Source organism: Caretta caretta, chromosome 8 (genome assembly GCF_965140235.1).
Source record: "Caretta caretta isolate rCarCar2 chromosome 8, rCarCar1.hap1, whole genome shotgun sequence".
In the NCBI taxonomy this organism is placed as follows: Eukaryota; Metazoa; Chordata; order Testudines; family Cheloniidae; genus Caretta; species Caretta caretta.
Genome location: NC_134213.1, coordinates 90359719 through 90379439, shown reverse-complemented (window position 1 = coordinate 90379439; position 19721 = coordinate 90359719). Strand labels below are relative to the sequence as shown.

The window sequence follows — 19721 nt, the reverse complement described above, 5'->3', positions numbered from 1 at the left end:
CCTACCTGGTGGACTGCAGGGGAACTGGAGAGCCCAGGAAATTGAGCAGCTTGATTGACATGCTCCAGCTTTCTGAGAACCCTCTGCAGATGAGCAGTGGGAAAACTAGGGAGCCAGGTGGGCTGGCAGGAAACCAGGCAGGCGGGCTCGCTGGCCAGCCTGCTTCTTCTGTCAAGACTTTTGATGAAATCAACGCCTTCCTGTGGAACATTTTGATTTCCATTGACTCGGCATTTTCTGACAGCTCACTTATTCATTGTGACTTTACACTTCATAGTAGCACCCTCTTTGTTGATTCACCCAGACTCTGCCTTGTTAGGTGGTAGTCTGTATTTTAAATGTCATGGGAAGCATTACTGCAATCTGTAGGCAGAGCTGAAATTTTGTCAACTAGTATTTAAATGCATGTGCTTTCTATGGGTCAAAGTCTGGCTAATGGTGTGCATGAACGTACCCCAGAAAGGCTGCAGCTAGCAGTAGGAGTGCAAGATGGAAATTGGCCACCTAGGTTCTTATCCCTGTTCCATAGAAGAGCGTAACACCACATGAGCCGTAGATTTATGCTCTGTTTTGCTAGCGACATTTTGATGGTTTTTAGCTATTACAGTATGTCTCAACTAAGGAGTGAAAGTTTGAAAGATCGAGGTAAGAACCAGGAATATTGCTCAAAACAGGAATATTGCTTAAGGAGAGAACGCTGTGTGAAATGTGGTGGGAACACAACCCACAGATTTGATCTGTTTAACACCTGGAGCCAGATACTCAGGGCTTGTCTACAGGGTGGGCTAATATGCTCTACAGGGGTGCGATTTCTCAAGTGCACTAACGATTTTCACATTAATCGGTCCATATAGACGCTGCTGGCGTGCTTTAATGTAGTGCTGTTTCAAACAGTACTACATTAAAACACACTAGGGTACCTTCTATATGAACTGTCAGAATCTGCATAGACTAATTAATGTGCAACATGTTGGTGTGCTTTAGAAATCACACCTTTGTAGAGCACATTACCCCACTGTGAAGATAAGTCCTGTGCTAGTGTAAAACAATGTCACTTCATTGACTTAAGTGGAGATGCAAAAATAAACAACAAAGAACCTAAACCATTATAATCTTTTTCATCTCTGTGTGGGATCTGAGATTTAGCATGTATAATCCAACTCTGATTTGGTATAGCTGATCTCATTTTAATCATGCTTTTTTTTGTTTTATCAGTGAATATTGTGCAGTCACTCAGTGCTTATCCAGTAAACAGCAGTTGTGTAATTCTGACCTGGACACTTTCACCTCAAATGTATGTGATGTCTTTTTTTCTTGAATGGAAAAACCTTAATGAGGAAGAACAAATGAAATGGATACGAGTTGCTCCAAATATTAGCAAATACTATATTTATGGTGAGTTTGTACTTGAAAATAAACACACGTGATATTTTTACCTGTGTTACACTGTGGTGAAAGGTTGCACTTTCTGGGTACATGAATCTAGCTTCTCTGCTGTATCCTTCTCTCTCTTTTTTTTGTAATGAAAGAATACTTTGAGTGTTAAAGATTGCTCTTGGCTGTACTGGATCTTACTTGTCAGTTGAGGATCAACTATAGAGTTAATGACCTGGGCTGATACAGGATTGCTGACTTGTCCTTATTGCTGTTAAAAACCCAGGCCCTGGTCCTGCATCACCTTGTGTCACGTGGGCATTGGTCCGCAAAGCCATACGCACCTTAGTCGCTGCGCACAAAGGAACTGCAGACTCGTTGGTTCAGATCTGCACAAACCTCCATATTCACTCTGGGCCTGACCCTCCTTTCATTTGCACCTGCTTTATGCTGATATATCTGCATTGATCTGAATGGAGTTGTTCCTGATTTACATCCATTTAAGGATCATCATTACCATATTGAACTTGGGGAAAAAGTATGCTTCATCTTTTTTACATCCTGTACATGTGTGGGTTTGTATTTGGTTGTGAGGAAGTGATAAAGAGGAAAGGTCAGTTATATATGTTATGCTAACACCAATATATGCTGAATGTATGTTAAATATAAATATTACATATATCTACTATTTATCCAGATTTTACTGTATGTGCTTTGGGGCTTTAATATTTATAATCGTTTCATCAAAAGCTAATAATTCCATAAGAAGAAATTGCTAATATATCCAAAATAGATTGTTGGGTCTACATTTGAATCCAAAATTTAAAGGATTAAACGAGAGAAAATAATTCTTCTTTTCCTGTGGGCTTCCCTTGAACCACTGTTGCATGAGATCAAAGCCTCTCTAGAGGCTAGTATTTTATAGTCTTACTAAATTGGAATTTAAACTCAAAAGTCTGATTTCTTCCTTCCAGATCATTTTATTCTTATTGAGAAGTACCAGTTTAGCCTGTACCCAATATTCCCTGAAGGAGTAGGCAACCCCAAAACAACTGATGGATTCATCAAAGGTGACCAATATGATCTTAATTTTTTTTTTATTAAGCAGCAGCTGGTTAGTAAAAGTTCCCTTTGAATATGATATGGACTCTTGCTCATGTTTTTATGAGAAACAACAAGAAAACTGTTTTGAAAACACAGTGATTGAGATATAACTGACCCTAGTTGAGTTGATATAAATTGGCATAGCTTAGAAGTCAGTGGAGTACCCCCACCAACTTTTCCTGGCACTGTCTCTACATTTTATTTAATATCATAATGCATTTCAAGTTTTGACCCATGTTTTCAAAAGGGTCAGTGTTCTGCAGGGGAAGGGCATATGTTGGGACAATCCCAAGGGGTTTCTGAGGTCCTATATTCCCATGGTTCTTCTGTGTATGGGCTACTCCCTTTATTTGCCTTAGTGATGATTCTGAGTAACAGGGGAACAACGGACTATCCCACAGAAACATGGGAGCCACTGAGTTTTTAGAGTAATTTCACGTCCTGTGTATTTGTACACAAGTCAGGGGTCCCTGGTGTGACACAGTACAGTTTACTTAAGGGTGATACAATAAGCATGTATCTACTATAACCTACTAATGTACAGCGAGTAATTTGTTTCTGATTTGTATGCATACTGATCGTTATCTAAACTGTTCTATTTATAGATATTTTAAATTGCAGTAAAGTTAGGACTGATAACTGGAGAAATATTGCAAATAGATTGAAACAGATTCCTTTCGTTTTCAGATAGGAGTGAAAAACGGAATGATGCAGGCATCTATGTGATTCTACCAATAGTTATTTCATCCTTCGTTTTGTTGCTTGGAACTTTGCTGATCTCGCAACAAAGGCATGTTGTTTATTTCCATATATGATTCCCTAAATGTGCTTATAAGAAGACACTGCAGCTTAAAAAGTGTGTGCCTATAGAAACATTCACACCTAGTTAACTTTTGGGACCATTTATATATTTGAGATGTACATTATCTGAAAGGCAGCATAGTCTAGTGCAGTGGTTCTCAAACGTATTTGATCGCGCCCCCCCTTCTTCATGTCTGTAGTCGTTTATACCCCCCACACCATACAAGTACACATGCAACTCTCACTAAATATTAAAAACTGTAAGGCATTGATTCAAACAGAGCCATTTAAGTATGGAGTAATGTCAATTTGAAGTGAGATAGTGCTTACTAGCATCACACTGTTGTTACTAGTATGATGGGTGTGCCTGTTTTTTGAAGCAGAGCAATTGCATGAATTGCATGAATGAGCCAGTAACCCATTGTAATAAAAGCAAAAGCAAAACTGCGATCGTGGTCAATGCTTACAATTAAACGTGCACGCCACATCGTAGCAAACGGATTAACGTACAGATGGCAACGACTTTGTATACTTTTCCTATGCAAGCTTAACAGACATCCGTCGCAATGCACGGCGCCATCAAGAGTCAAAGGCACAGCACCATCTGCAGGCTGATATGTCTGGAGGAATCAGCCCCGCTAGTTATTCATTGCTGTGGGTAAAATGAGTGCAGCAAGCTTCTCATGCCCCCGCCCCCACCAAATACAACCCCCAATTTGAGAACCTCTGGTTTAGTGGATTGAACACAGCACTGGGAACTAGACATTTCTGAAAGCCCATGTTCAGTACCTTTGAAAATCAGGCCATTACCCTGTCTCTGCTTATGTCTTTGTGCTGCTATGATAGTGAGCAGTTCTATATTTCTGTCTTGAGCACTGCCATATACAATGTGTATAATCAGTACTAAACCAATGCTTTGTCGAAACATTTCAGAATGAAGAAGCTGTTCTGGGAGGATGTTCCAAACCCCAAGAACTGCTCCTGGGCACAAGGAGTTAATTTTCAGAAGGTATGGGTTTCCATAGTGATACGTTTTTTTAATATGGGTTTGTGTTTCACACACTTACATTCAGTTTAAAGTGTTAAACTGTTAAGAATTATCCAAATAATCAAACACAAGATCTTGAAGCCATGGAGAGTGGCAAAACACAGGAGTTTTCTTCAGCCGTAGAAAGCTGACAGTTGGATGTGGGCCAGAACCTCGGATCAAGACCTATTTTGAAATTCATGGGCAATCTTAGGGTATGTTTACACTGCACTGTAACTCTCAGTCTGTGGACCCAGTGTTTCCAAGCCTGTTCTTGAGCATCCACACTGCATTGTAAACTTGGGCTTAACAGTTGCTGGACCCAGGTCTCACAGCCATGCTAATGCATTCACACTGCATTATGCAGACCTTCTGACTCTGGTCTGCAGCATAAGCTGCATCCACACTGCAAAAAAGGATAGGGCTTGGACTCGAGTCAGAGCAGGACTTGGGCTCTGACTCACTCCTCCAGCAGCATGCTAGGACACAGGTCCTGTATGTTTGCTGACCTGAGTCACACTGATTTTTGTGTGGGTGGAAGTGGGGGCTAGGACTCAAAGTTGAGTCAAAGTCCAGGCTTAGTGTTTAGTAGAGCTAAATCCTGCCACCAGATGATTCTTAGTTGTATGACACCCTTTGAAGTCAGGGGGCGGGGAGGGCACATGTCCACACCCAGGGCCAAATTCTTTGCTGGTGCAAACTGGCTCAGCTACAGTTGACCTGTGCCAATTTACAGACTTAAATGAACAGGCACCAGTTCAAACCAGCTGAGAATTTGTCCCTCTGTTCCAGAATTTGACACTTATTGTGTAGTCATTGAGATAGTAACTTAAAAATTCAGGATTACTATTTCATAAAGAAACTGCATCTAATGGACCATGACTGTTTGATTTTTTTCAGATATTTAATTTTCATTCCCAGTGAAGTTTTCTTTTCTCATCTTTTATTTTATTTCATTTCATTTAAACAGAGAATGGACATTCTTTGAAGTCTAATCATGATCACTTCCTGCTGAACCATTGTGCCAGCTCCCAGACTTCATATACAGAATTGTTAGAAGATTTTTCTGTTTACATTCAGAAGACAGGAAACACAGATACAATACATGATGATTGATTTAAAGATAGTCCTGGAAATAGTTTTGTTCAAAACTTAAGATGCCCATGCAAAATCAGGAACAATTGCCATATTGCAGCTTAGAGCAGGGTTTGCTACACATGTCGGCAAAAATCTTGCTTTAAATCACATTTTTAGTGACCTGTTTATTAAGGCTCTGATTTGCAGAGGGCTGAACACTTTCATCTCCTAGGCTTCAATAAGAGATGAGAGTGCCCAGCACCTATGAGGCTGGAGCCATAGAAGCAGAAATATCAGAATGGTCTGAGATTCAGCTAGTTAAGTGCAAGACTTGCCCCATTATCATCTTAAAATAATTCTTTAACAGAGTTATTGGTTGTTTAGCCCAAGAACTAGCCTGATTCTGATGCTGAACAGCTTTGGGAATTTCCACTGACTTCAGGCATGTTGAGGATGTACACAGCACTGCCATAAAGGTCAATGGGAGCTGATCACATGCATCTGAGTGCAGAATTTAGTCCAAAGAATTTGCAGAAATAATTCAGAATGTTCATTGTGCCAAAGTTTTCTGTGACAAGCACCATTGTCCATGTTGTGGTGTGTAGACAGGTACTTCACTCACTATCATTTAAACACAAAGCTATTATCACAGCCACTTTAATAATAGTGTCTGACATTAGGTGTGTGTGTGTGTGTGTGTGTACAAATCTGTTGTTACCCTTAATATGGCAACTTCTGCTTAGTATAATCTCCATTTAGCATCGTTTCCTGTTTTTAGCTAACCTATTAAAGTCTTTTTTTCTTTTTTGTTTGAAGTGTTGCTGTATTGTTAGAATGCAAAGAATATCATTTAATATTAAACAAAGTTCATTGAAATATATAATATAGGGCCTGATACAAAGCTCCCTGAAGTCAGTGAGACTTTTTCCATTAGCTCCATGGAGCGGTGGACTAGCATCACAGTGCTGCTATACTGACAAGGATGGCAAAAATGCCTTACAATTTTGAAAAGTATCAAATATGGCTGTAGGGCTTTGAACAAAGATTTGCATATTGCTGGAGGAAGTGTGTGAGTGTGAGTAGCACAGAGACCTTTTTATTTACTTAATTAATTTAGCTATATATAGAAAAGGAAACTTATCACCACCGCCCCAATAACTCACATGTTGGATCAGGGACTGTGGGCCTGATTCTCCTCCCACGCTGGTGTAAATCAGGAGTAAGTCCATTGAAATCAGTGAAGTTAGACTAATTTACGAACAGCCAAAAGAGAGTAAAGGATTTATACTCCCATGACATTATTCCATATTCTTATGTCCTGTTGGGTTCCTAGCTAAGGAGAAAGAAGTTATGCATGTGAATATAAAGTGTTGTGACAAATTTCTGTCCTTGCCTCTGTGGGTCCCGCGTTTCCTGGCAGATTTCGCTAGCCTCAGAGGCTCACTGTGACCCTCCACATAACCCTTCTTTCTCTAGAGACAAGGATCACAGTCTACTGAGCCATTTTCATCATAAGCCAGCGAGGGAGGTGAGGAGAAGTTATCCTTCCTTGCACGGTCTCTGTTGTCTCCCAGTCTCAGTGATTAATCAGGGGCAAAGCAGGGGGGGAGCCCAGGCCCACCCCCTACTCCAGGCTCCCACCCAAGGACCCTAATAGTATCACCTATGGTAGCTGACCTTTTAGAAACATGACATGTACAATTCCCTGGGTTACTTCCCCCACAGCAGCCCTCACTTCCTCAAGCTCCACTTCACCCTTACCTCAGGGCCTCCTTCCTTGTGCCTGATATGGTGTGTACTACTCAGCCTCTCCAACAGCACAACTTCCTCCCACAGCTCCTGACATGCACAACCACCTGACTGACTGAGAGGCTTTTAACTAGTTTCAGCCAGCCCCTGATTGGCTTCAGGTGTCCCAATCAACCTAGCATTCTCCCTGCCTTCTGGAAAGTTCTTAATTGGCCCCAGGTGTCTTAATTGACCTGGAGCAGCTGCCATTTCACTTATCCTGGTACCAGGGATTTGTTTAGCCTGGAGCTAAAATATCTATCTCCCACTACTTTTCTATAGCCATCTGGCCTTGCCCCGTCACAATGTATTGTGCTGAATGGGAAATTGAAGGGTCATGTGACCTTTGACAGCATGTACTGCAATACAGTCTATATATTTAATGCATGCTTCCTTCGTACACTTTATTAATCTTAGTGAAAAATGGGCCACATGGGTATGTCTACAATGCAATAAAAGACTCATGGCATGGCTGAAGCTGGCCCGGGTCAGCTCACTTGGGCTCACAGGCCTTGGGCTGTGGGGCTAAAAATTGCAGTTTAGGCATTGGGCAAAGACTGGAGCCCGGGCTCTGAAACCTTGCGATGCAGGGGTGTCTCGGAGCCCAGGATCCAGACTGAGAGGGAGACTGTCTACACTGCAACTTATAGCCCTGCAGACCAAGCCCTGTGAACCAGTCAATTCACCAGGCTCTGAGACTCGTTATTTTTATTGCAATGTAGACGTACCCATACTGTCCTCAGATGAGCACCGTTGAGTCTCTCTGATTCCATGTGCATCCAAGGCCAGGGTCTATACGCCTTTGAAAATAGAAGGAATTTATGGAGCTGGGGCCAGATTCTGCCCTCATTTATTTGAATGCAATTTCCAGTGGGAAAAACGAAGTGTAGAACTTGTACTGTAACTCTCACTAGCTTTGATACCCATTGCCTGGATAAAACTTCCACATATCAGCACTAGAAACCTCTAACATCCTTATGTCTGAAGCCACGTGTAACTCTTATTTTCTTTTGATACGTCTGTCAGAATGCAAGGTTAACTAGAGTCAATAATTGATTACTAATGTGTGTATTTGCTATAGTATGTTCTATGATTGATACTGCAAGGCTGTATTTATGGAGTATTAGTTTAACAAAATATTATCATTTTTAACCATTGATGCAGTACAGCATAGGATGGGTAAATCCTGCATCTGTACTGTAATCTTGCAAAAATGTACACACGTGCTTAATGTTAAGATTATGGATGATCCCACTGATTTTCCAGTGAAATGACTCTTGTACTTAAGGATAAGGATGTGAATAAGTGTTTGCAGGATTGGGTCATAGGGTCTAATCCTGCAGACCTTACTTATCCAAAGCTCCAAATGATTTCCAAGGGAGATATGGCTGAGTAATGACTATGGCACTATCCCTGAAAAGATTTATGCACATGTTTAACTTTGCATAGTGTGAGTAGTCCCATTGACCTCAGTGGGATTATTCCCAGCGTGTAAAGTTAAGCAGGACCTAAGGACTGCAGGATTGTGACTGGAGCATATTTTTAGTCTTCTTGTGTCTGGCAAATGAGTGTGAATTAAATTTTACTCTGTGCCACCTAACGCCATGAGTATTCCCTTTTGGTTTCATAGAATTATGTTAACTGCTATAAAATATTTGCACAAATCATACGACACACCTGTTGAGAACATATTTTACAGTGATATTTACACATATTACTCTGTCATTATTTACATTATATTATCGTATTACATCTTTCTCAGGAGATTGTATATTCATTGTATTTATATATTCATCTAATATATTTTACTTAGTGATGTGTTTGATTCAGCAGAAAGTGACCTTTACTAATTGAAATGTCTATTTTAAAAAGTGGTATTTGATAATTTAATTTTTGATATTTGATAAAATGTGATAGGCAGTATTCTTAATGTGATTCTGTAGAATTCATATCCAGAGTTATGCTTATGCTTCGGAGCATAAGTCAACCTTTAGTAATTGGTGGTCAGAAAGAAACATGCTTGCCGAGAGGTCCACAGCTGCCTACTGTGGGATTTCTGCTCTGAAGTATCTTGTACTGGCCACTGCTGATGAGAGAATACTGAACTAAATGGACCATTGATCTGATTCATTACAACAGTTCCTACATTCCTACCTGGATTCATAGGTGATCTGCCTTAGGGAAGGATAAATTTCAATAAGGGACATTCAATATGAATTAAAGACATTGCTTGGTATATGCATTGTAGCAACTGTCTGCAGCTCATTTCAGTAATCAGTTTGCTAATTTTAAATGTCATATTCACAGTACTTTTGAAGTCCATGAGAGTTCTGAGCATGCAAGCACTGCAGAAGCTATCCCAAATCAGCATTTAGGCTACAATTCAGCAAGGTACCAAAGCAAGTGTTGACATTTAAATGTGTGAGTAGTTTAAAAACATGCTTAAATACCTTGCTAAATCAGGGCTTAAATGCTATGGTGATGGCTATTCTAGGTTAAACAAACACCCACGAGCCTAAGATAGATAAAATTGTACCATACCTTTTTATAATGTACAACAGCCTAAGCATTTTGAAATTTGGAATCATTACTTTGGAAGGTTTCCTGCTGTGATATAATATCTGTATGGTTTGTTAACATAAGCACAATCTGTTGTTTTTAACTAATTATTTTTTTTATTTGTCTTAATTAAATTCATCAGTGGGTATATACTTTAAAGTGAACTTTTCTTAGTAGTAAATAGGAAAGCCAGTTTCCTATTATCAATTTATACTGCGGTATATTTGAAATGTTTATATATATTTCACATCCTTTATGATGTAGGATAAGATGCATTTCTTTAAAATAAGTGTGTGTGTGTGTGTGTAAATTTCAAACACGCAGTCCTTACTCACAGGTGAAGAGCCTAAAAAAATTATTAGATGGCAGGATTTGACTCTAGATAGTATAATTGTAACAGGCAGGGTCATTTCAGTTGTGTGTAAATGATTTTGATTCATTTCTAATATGCCAAATTGCTCATGCAATTAAAATAAAATGCCCCAAAAAATCCTGTAGCATATAAGGCTTTATCCTGCAAAGCACTAAAGTACTAGCTTCATTTTAAGGACATGAATAGTGCCATTGAAATTAATGGACTTTGCTGAATTAAGCCAGAATGCTCAGCACTTTCCAGGAGCAATCCTTCCCTGCACGTATAAGACACAGGCATGTGCTTGCTTTCTCTATCCTCAGTTCCCCCCTTTGATACCCTGCCACATAGCAGACTTAGGTTTTGTTTGTTTTTCATCAATGTACTTTTTATAAAGTTTTCATCTGTGGCTCTTAAGTACAGTAACTTCACATTGAAATAAAACTATTAACTGATAGATGAGCATTAAAATATGTCTTTTCTTCTAGCCTGAAACTTTTGAGCATCTTTTTATCAAGCATCCTGAAGCAATATCATTTGGGCCTCTTCTTCTGGAGCCAGAAATAGTTTTGGAAGACATCAATGTTGCTAAAGCATTGAAAAGTGAAGACAAGCAAGATTTATTAGCAGTTGATTCAATGTTCACAAAGATTCAAGACTCTGAGCATGACTCGGCTTGTTCTAGCAGCCATTTCAGTAACAGCCTTTCTGAGAGTTCCCATGATGACAAAGTCAGTGAAGGAATTACGAGACAGTCCAATATTAAGTACGCTACAATTATCAGTAACTGCAAATCAAGTGGGCTTTGTGAACAGCAAAAGAATCTAAGTGGTTCATTTAATGGATGCTTCTTAGGTGAAGACTCCTTAGTTACAGATTCTTTCTCTAGGTCATGGGAGGTGGGAAATCAGGCATTTCTAATATTGCCTGATCAACATCCGAGCCAAGCCAGCAAAACGATATCCCTTTCTGTTGTTTCTTCTGAGGGCTTTTCAGAACCTTCAGACCACGATGACATTTTCAGTGATGGAGACAGTCCTGAGAGGAGCCTTTATTACTTAGGGCTAACATCGATTAAAAAAAATGAAAATGAAATTTTTTTAACAGAAAATTCTAGAGTGATGTGTCATCTTCACACAAATGGTTTATTCAAAGACATGGGGTTTCTTCAGGATACTACTTCTGATTTAAATCCCTTTATCAAAAATAGCCTTAAATATGAAAACTCTGTTAAAACCTTTGTACCATACATGCCACAATTTCAGGCAACCACCGTTAAACTACAAGAGACAACAGAGACCAAAACTTAAGTCATAACAGCATAGTCCCATATATCTACCTGATTGCTACTGTTAGTATTTTTTTTAGAAGGGTCAATATCTTCCCCACCCACCTCTCCCCTCAGGAAACTCTCAAGAATAGTGAACGTGTAATGCCCACATTTTGAAGTTGGATGCCTGCGCCTACATTTGACTGACATAAATCAGCACTTTGGCCCCACAGAATTCCACATAGTGGCCTAATTTAAAAACCTCAAATTAGGGCTTTCATTTCCTCATTTTGTTGTTTCAAGTATTTGGTACTTAATTAGCTATTTGTGGTGCCTGCTCTACATGTTTCTCTGACCATGTCCTCTTGCAAACACTCCAATGAGAAAGTTGGTCTTGAAAGGTCCTATGACAAGGATTCCAAAGGTGGCATTTTATTTAAACTTCTCTTTGTTAGGACAGATCCTAGTCTAAGGCCTGTCTTGGGACAGGCCCTTGGCAGCTTTATAGCAGTTCTGGACCACAGGTGATTCCATCAAATGTGCATGGCTACCAAGCCCCTCTCCTTCTGGGAGAGGGGAGCCCATTGCAACTGAGGAACTGAGTGATGGCACTGAAGATGAAGTGCTTGCCCAACACCACACACAATAGCAGGCCGCAGTCCCAGCACACAGTGCCAAAGGAGCCATCTGTCAACGGAACCACAACTCTCAGTAGAGGTAAGGATCTAGGCAGAGGCCAAACACCTCTGAAAAAGCTCTTTGAGAAGGCAGTGTTTTCTCTTCCCCAACTTCCACCTGCTGCAGCAGCAATGGGTTCAGGGTTATTGCAGGCTTAGGGCTGGAGTAGCCCATGCTTCCCCAGCTGGAGGCAGAAGATGAAAGCAGGCTGCACATAGGGAGCATGGCCTTCCTGATCTCTCCCCCTTGCACAAGCAGCTCTGTAGTGCCTAAATGCAAAGATGGGAAAAGTCCCCTTGTGGACAGTTCTGCACAGCAATTGTCTGTCCAAAGTAGAAGTCACTTGTTCAGCTAACTGGTGTGGTAACAAGGGGCCAGGCTTTCATGGTGCGGGGGAGCGCACACGTGTGCGCTGTAATGGCCTGAGGTGTCTTGCTGGCCAGTGTGGAAAATGTTTACTGCACAATGCAAACCTCCAGAGCAGCCAAGCAAAAAAAAAAAAAAAGAAAAGAAAAAGGGGGTGGGGGAAGAATCAGTCTCCGAATGCAAACAAAAGGCAGAGCAGCAGCTGTACAATGTGCCCAGGCAGCTAGCAGCTCGTGCAGCTGCCCTGCTTGCTTACCTCTAGAACTGGCCCTGTGTGTACGCACACCTGTCTATACACGCAGAGAGTATGTTCACCACTTAGGAGTGAAGTACCCATCCCATTTATATAGTGCATATAGTATAAGGAGAGCTCATCATCATCTCAGGCTAATGTGATGGGAGCTCCCTCTCCAGCTTAAATACCTTTTATGTATAAAACAATGCTCCTATAGAAACCAGAGCGTCTGTTAACGAAACTCATTTGTGCTGGGTAGCGTCATACACAAAGCCCCAGCATATTTATGATGGCTAACAGTGAGTATATGCTGTTTGTTTCGGTGGGGTCTACATTAAATTGAATATGTAAAAAAGAAGACCGAGCTGGTAGCAATGATTACTTTAAAGAAAAGTACTTGGCATCCTTCAAGTAAATCCTTGACAGTGAGACGTTTACCAATATAGGGGGCGGGTTTGGCCTAGCTTCCCCCACACTGTCCCTTTTAAATAAAAGTGAAGGCATCTACCATTGGGAGTGAATAATTACAGGGAAATTATGCCTGTCAATCAAGGGAAAGTGCGTTAAGTAGAACAACAGTGTATAAAGCATTGCCAGAAATAAGAGAATGTATCGGTAGCTAGAGATGTACATTTAGTGCAGTAAGATAACAGGAGTCAGACTTCTTGTGGAAGGCTTTATAGCCTCCCCGTTTTTGTGGGGTTTTGCCTCGGCAAAATAGTGCATCCGGAAATAAAATGGGCACATTTTTGGAGGCCCCTTTTGAAAATGAGGCTCTAGTAGTGAAGGTACCACAATAAAGTACCCTTTATTTCCAGTCCCATTTCATGAGACCACATTATAGAAAAGCAATGTTAAGAAGCTACTGTGGTCAAATGGCAAACAGGTAATGATTGGGAGCAAAAGGGTCTTTCCTATATTTTTAATCCTACTGGGATTAAGATTCTCTGTGTGAGCTCAGGCAAGTCACTTCATCTCTTTATGCCTCAATGAACCCAGCTGATAAACTGGGTAGGAAGTAGGGTCTCGGAGAAAACCAGATGTTGTGTCTCACCTGAATTTTCTATGGTAAATTACAAAACAAAATAAAAATCCAAACCTATTCTTAAACCAAATATGTATTTTCTACTCTATAATGACTAATTATTTTTATATTGAGAATTTTTCAATTAATTATTTTGAAGAACTTCTAAACAGTATTCAAATATGTAAGGGTATTGAGTTTAGAAATAATTCCAAAATTTACTCTACCCAAAAGCAATGTAAGTGATTTAAAAACAACAACAACAAAAACTTTGAGCTGTGTAGTAGAACTTTATTTAACTAGGAACAATAGGAAATGCTATAGAGTAAAAGGGCTCTGAGCAAATTTTTTACATTTTCAAAGGTAACTACTGATTTTGGAGGTTTCCATTTCTAGGTGCCTGACATGACACCTTAAAGGGTTCTTACGTTCACAGGTTGGAGTGCTTTATGCTTTCTGAAAATCAAGTATCTCAGGTTGAGCACCCAAAATCATTAGTTACTTGAGAATTTAGGCAATCAAAGGCCTGTTGCAAAGTCCACTGAAGACAATGGAAAGACTGCTATTGACTGCAGTGGGCTTTTGGTCTTGCTCATTGACGTGCCATAAGGATTGACTCTTATATGTGGTGTTAGACACTGGAATTTAAAGATAACATGAGTAAAATAAATGAAAAGTTCTCACTAACATCCATGTAAATATATCAGTCACCAGCTGCCCAGTTAGACAACACATGAAAAATGAAATTCATCCCTTCCTGCACAAATATCTGACCACATGGAATGTGGAGAATTCTCCAAGTTCTGGGAAGGATGGCATTTCATCACTTGAGTGGCAAGCAGACCTAGGTGTTGCAATGCGGCCCTTCTGACTGCTATTCCTGCAAATCCTGTATCTTCCTTCATAGCTTCTGAAGGCTCCAGGCAGTGAAACCAGTATGGTTCTGCTATGCAGAGGGAAACCTGCATGGGTTCTACTCGCACCGCAGAGTACGGTGGAGCCTAGCTCTGAGGGGACTCCCTCTGTGTACCTGTGCAGCAGGATTTGAGGATGGGGGAGGGGAGGAGCAGTCACAGGACTGGCAGAGCCACAAGCCTTTTCTTCCTGTTAATCCAGGATGCTGAAATGTTCTGAACTGCTGCACCCTCAGCAGTGGATTAACTACTACAGAGCAACTGTATCATCACTCCACGACATGGGGGAGGGATCCTTTCCCACCCCAGGCCCAAAAGAATCCCCTGCCACAAGCCAGGCTTCTCTGACTTGGTGCTGGAGGCAGAAAGGATTCAGTTCATTATGAAGACTGAAATAACAGAAACTTGAAAAGATGGTATGTCTCATTGAGTTTCATTTTGTTTTAAACTCTGGGTATTGTTCAGAATTTTCATATTACCAAAACTAGCTAGTAGCTTTTGAAGTAAACGAAGAGCTAACTGCAGTTTTGCAAATCCTGATGTAGATCACTGCTACAAGGCCCTGATCCAGAAAAAAGCTTAAGCACAGGTGAAGCTTTACGCATGTGAGTAATCCCATTGACTTCAAAGAGGCTAAAGGCTTTCCTGGATTGGAACCTAAATCAAAAGGGATTCTCCTTCTGGTTCTGTGAACATGTGTATCATAGAACAAGCGAGTTAAGACTTCTACCACTGATCTTGTTTGGGTCAGTATGAAATAACATGACTAGGTGTCACTGCCATGAAAAGTTCCAGTGTGCAATCATCACATCTTCCGTATTGCCCTTCTCTCTACAGCCTCCTTAATTTCCCTCCCTGCAATGCCGCTAAACTCAGAACACTGTGCCTTACCATTTATACGTTGCTTGGCTAATCCTGCCACCCAATGGCCAGTGTGCTCAAAACGAAGTGCAGGCTTGGAAGCATTTGGGGGGCCTAATTTTTCAGAAGCGGAGAGCGCCCACAGCTCCAGTTAAAGTCAATAGGTGTTTCAAGTCCTTAGCGCCTCTGAAAATCCAGCCCTTAGCCTGCTGTGCCTATTTATGGTCCCAGCCATCTTCCCCCTACCCAACCATGCATAACAACTGGTCATCCTTTAAAAACTAATTGCTTCAGTATTTGCAGAATTCTGTACGACTAGTGAAAGGAATACTGCAAATTCTGAGAGTGCCTCTATTTAATTAAGGGGGGAAAGGCAGGCTTGTATGGGCAGCCACTGTACAATTTATACAATTTTTAATCCCTTATTTTGTGTGTTGCATATTTAATCTCTTTTTTTGCTAAAGCAACCTCAAACCACCTCTAAATTCCTATATTTTTGATAGCTCAAAAGCAACTCTTTCCCTGACCTTGTGGAGTAAGGCAGGAGAAATTTCTACCATCCCATTTTATTACATGGCATCTTCAGCATCATCTGTATAAAACATTAAATCCTACTCTTTATCTCTACACTCTTCTGTAAAAAGGCAACACCTGCATATCCTGGATCCACCATCTGCTCCCCTCTGTCTCTGTGCTCCTTTAATCCCCTGTAATTATTGCTAAGGTGAGCGGTGTGTGCCATTTCTTTCTTTGACAGTGAGGATTAAGAGTTGGCAGCGGTTATGTAATTCTTTTCTTGAAATTACTCTTAATGAGTCTCCTTCAATCTTTCCTCTTTCTGTTGTACTTTAACAGAAATTGGATATCTGTCATATCACCTCAGATAATTGTTTTTAAATTCACCCTTTCTACATTAACAGCCTGACGACATTTAACATGCCTGGGGTTGGCAATGTATTCATTTTAAGAGTGACCAAAATCATTAGTGTCTATTAATTATAAGGATAAACAAGTAGATTTTATGCATAAACAGATACAGTTACAAAGTAATTTTGGAAGGATGATTCACCACATTAGCTCAGACTTTAGAGAGCTGTAAAGGGAATGGCATAGAAATTCAATGGAGAGCCTACTGCTATTGTTTTCTTTGATGGTTTGTTTGTTTTTGCTTGATTCTCTGTGTTACACTCTGTACAGGAATTCTGGACCAGTTAGCTGAATGATCACACATGCAGTCTGTGAATCGGCAACTGGTAAATCCATATATAGGTCAACTGTAAATTTCAAATAGCTATTTGTTCTTGATCTCAGGGTGGAAGTTTGGTCATCAGTGATTTGGGGCCAGATTCACCTCTGTAAGTGAGCACAACTCCACTGAACAATGGAATTGCACCTGCTTATGACAGTAGTGAATTTGGACCTTGATCTTCTAAGTGCACATCTGTTGGCCCATACTCTAAATGCTGCATTGAAATCATATTTGCAAGCATGTTTTGGGGGCAGGGGGGTTCTGGATCTCATTTGCATGTGCAACAATGGAACTTAAATACCCTATAAATATACATATATTTTAACATGGGTTCAGCAGCTGGGATAGGGACATATAGGAAACTGAAATCCTGTATTGGTTGCATTGGGCCAAATCTCTCGCCATGATTAAGTTTAAGGAGTAGCTGAAGTAACACCACACAGACTAGTATAAAATGGCTCTGTATTGAGCCAACCATGGCCTAGTCCTTGAGGAGAAGTGGAGGGGATCATAGAATCCAGAAACGTAAGGCAGGAAGAGACCTCAGGAAGTCAAGTCCAGCCCGCTGAACTGAGGCAGGACCTAGTGAACTTAGACCATCCCTGACTGGTGTTTGTCAACCTATTCCTATAAACCTCCAATGACAGGGATTCCACAGCCTCCCTTTGAAGCCTATTCCAGTGCTTAATGACCCTTATAGTTAGCAAGTTTTTCCTACTATCTAACCTAAATCTCCCTTGCTTCAGATTAAGCCCCATTATTTCTTGTCTTAACTTCAGTGGACATGGAGAACAACTGATCACCATCCTCTTCATAACAGCCCTTAACATATTTGAAGACTCTTATCACATCACCCATCAGTGGGAGGATGTGTCCCCACCCAGACGTGAGGGGCCATAAAACTGGCTGACATGGAAAAGAGACAAAATACTCAAGCAAATGTGTTTCCTACTCCATATTTCTCCTCCTGAGCAGAACTTCCTGGAGTCTGACCCCTCTTTCCTGCTAGCCTAGGGAAGTTACTGCAGGCCAAGGATAATAGGAAGATGGGGAGAAAGAGGTGGTCAGGAAGAGGGAGCCAGCCATCATCCTGTGGGGAACTGGGTGAATGGAGCAGGAAAGGAGGGTGGCTGAGGGAAAGAGTTCTTCTCTTCTGTCTTCTTCAACTTGATGACCTTCATCTTCATCCACTGGATGATAGTATCCGTCAGTCACCATATATGGATCTTGGGTAAGTGGACTCCTGAACTCCACCTCAGTAAAGAGATGGCTTAGCCCTTAGGCAGCCATCTACATTCAGAGGTAAAAAAGAGTCCCCTCAGGATGAGTGGAAAAATCATGGCTGTGGAGCACAGGTGTGCTGCAGAGGTCTTGAGGGCACTATACCATAAATGGACCATAGGCTATGACTTGGCCCAGAAAAAGTACAGCATGGGTACTGGCAGTAAAATACTTTCCTATCAATATACCTCACCTTTTGCTAAGAATTCAGATTTAAGTCCCTTCATTTGCCAATGCTGAGACTGCCAGTAAGATTGCAAATTCTGTAGAGTGATTTTTGTGGTATGGTTACTCATCCACCAGGAAAACATTTCAGTTTAAACTGCCTAGCAAGCAACTTTAGGAGGAACATATATGACTTCTGAAGTAAATAACTATAAATCCTAGAACTAAAGGCTTGCAAATTAATTTTGAATAGCATTCAAGAGTATAGACCAGTTATGTTAAAAATATATTAATTAATCAAATGTGGTGTTATTGCAGTTATGGGTCATTTGCCCTTCAAGGTTAGATGTGCATTTTATTTTTTTCTTGCAGTTGATGTTATAAGTAACAAGAATCGGTTAAAGTAACAGGAAATTGCATTTTCATGTATTCTGTATATTTGTGGTTTATTAGTCTGTTCAGTTTGAGTCATTGTTTTGTCTAATTACCCTTGACTTTGAACGTATGGAATGGAATGTTGGGGGGGGGTGGTCCTTGCCAAAGCTGTAAATTAAATTTTTATGTGGCTTTCACTTTTGGAATATTTTCAGTTATTTAAGTAATTATTTCTCGCTTCTCAGAATGTAACTTTAAACAGTGCTTTATAACAATAGCAGAGTAATTTTGTATTTATTTTTGTGAATAAAATGTTTATTGTTGAAGTTATATTTAAATACCTGTGTGCTTCCATATTTGTATGGTATCTCTGCTTAGCTTTTGGAACCAACAATTTCCAGGGGACAATCAAAGTATTCCATCCCATTTCCCTTTGCTGCTTGAGCACTGATGGTATTATTTAAATGGAAGAGAAGAGCCTTTAGAATTTTACTTTCACAGTTTACACAACTCACTTAACTTTGAAAATGACAGAGGTCCTGTATTATATAGAACACTGCCAGAGTATAATCTAATCCAGTGGCTGTGGATCACTTCTTAATGTATCCTCTCATGGACACCCAATCTTGAATCCTGTACTTCTTCTGTGGTAGCTATACTGCTTGGTTATATAGAGAACGTCACTAGATGGCAGAATTAAGGAAATACAGTTTAAAGAAACAAAACAAAACCCTACCTGGCTTTATTACAATGGGTGAGGATGTTTGGTTACATCCTCTTATTTCATATCTTCTGCTTTTAATTTCCTTTAACTGGGTGCAGGGTTTTACCAAATCTGTCCTTGCCTTCTACTCCAATCACTACTCCAATCTCTCCAAGTCATTTTGCGGCTTGGTCCTAGCCTCCACTGTGTTTGCTACCTTTCTAATTTTTGTGCCATCCACCAATTTGGTCAGGGATGCAGAGAGCTGCTTGAATTGGTTTGATTTACCTCAGTTGCACAAAATATTTTCCACAAACCTTTTAAAGAATCCTGAACAATGCTACATCTAGTAGGAAGCAGCACTAGGTGAAGACCAATGGGTGCTTTCCCCAAGTGAGAGAAGCACATGGGAGTGCTCCATGAGTTAGCAGTGGTTGATGGACTGGACTGCAGTTTAAGAACTATGGTATAATCATATGCTCCCTGCAATGAAATCACCATATATTTTTCCATAGATG

At 40.5% G+C, this 19721-nt stretch overlaps 1 protein-coding gene across 2 annotated transcripts in view; it reads left to right on the top strand.

Annotated features, from left to right (window-relative positions):
- Positions 1-13746, top strand: part of LEPR (leptin receptor) — a 75389-nt gene extending 61643 nt beyond the window's left edge. The window contains exons 15-19 of one of the 2 annotated variants that reach the window (XM_048861932.2): positions 1216-1395; positions 2349-2444; positions 3166-3268; positions 4213-4288; positions 10571-13746. In XM_048861932.2, coding sequence (XP_048717889.1) covers positions 1216-1395; positions 2349-2444; positions 3166-3268; positions 4213-4288; positions 10571-11392 — 1277 coding nt within the window. In that variant the 3' untranslated portion in view covers positions 11393-13746. The other variant, XM_048861933.2, reaches the window with a different exon arrangement.
- Positions 13747-19721: the final 5975 nt, after the last annotated feature.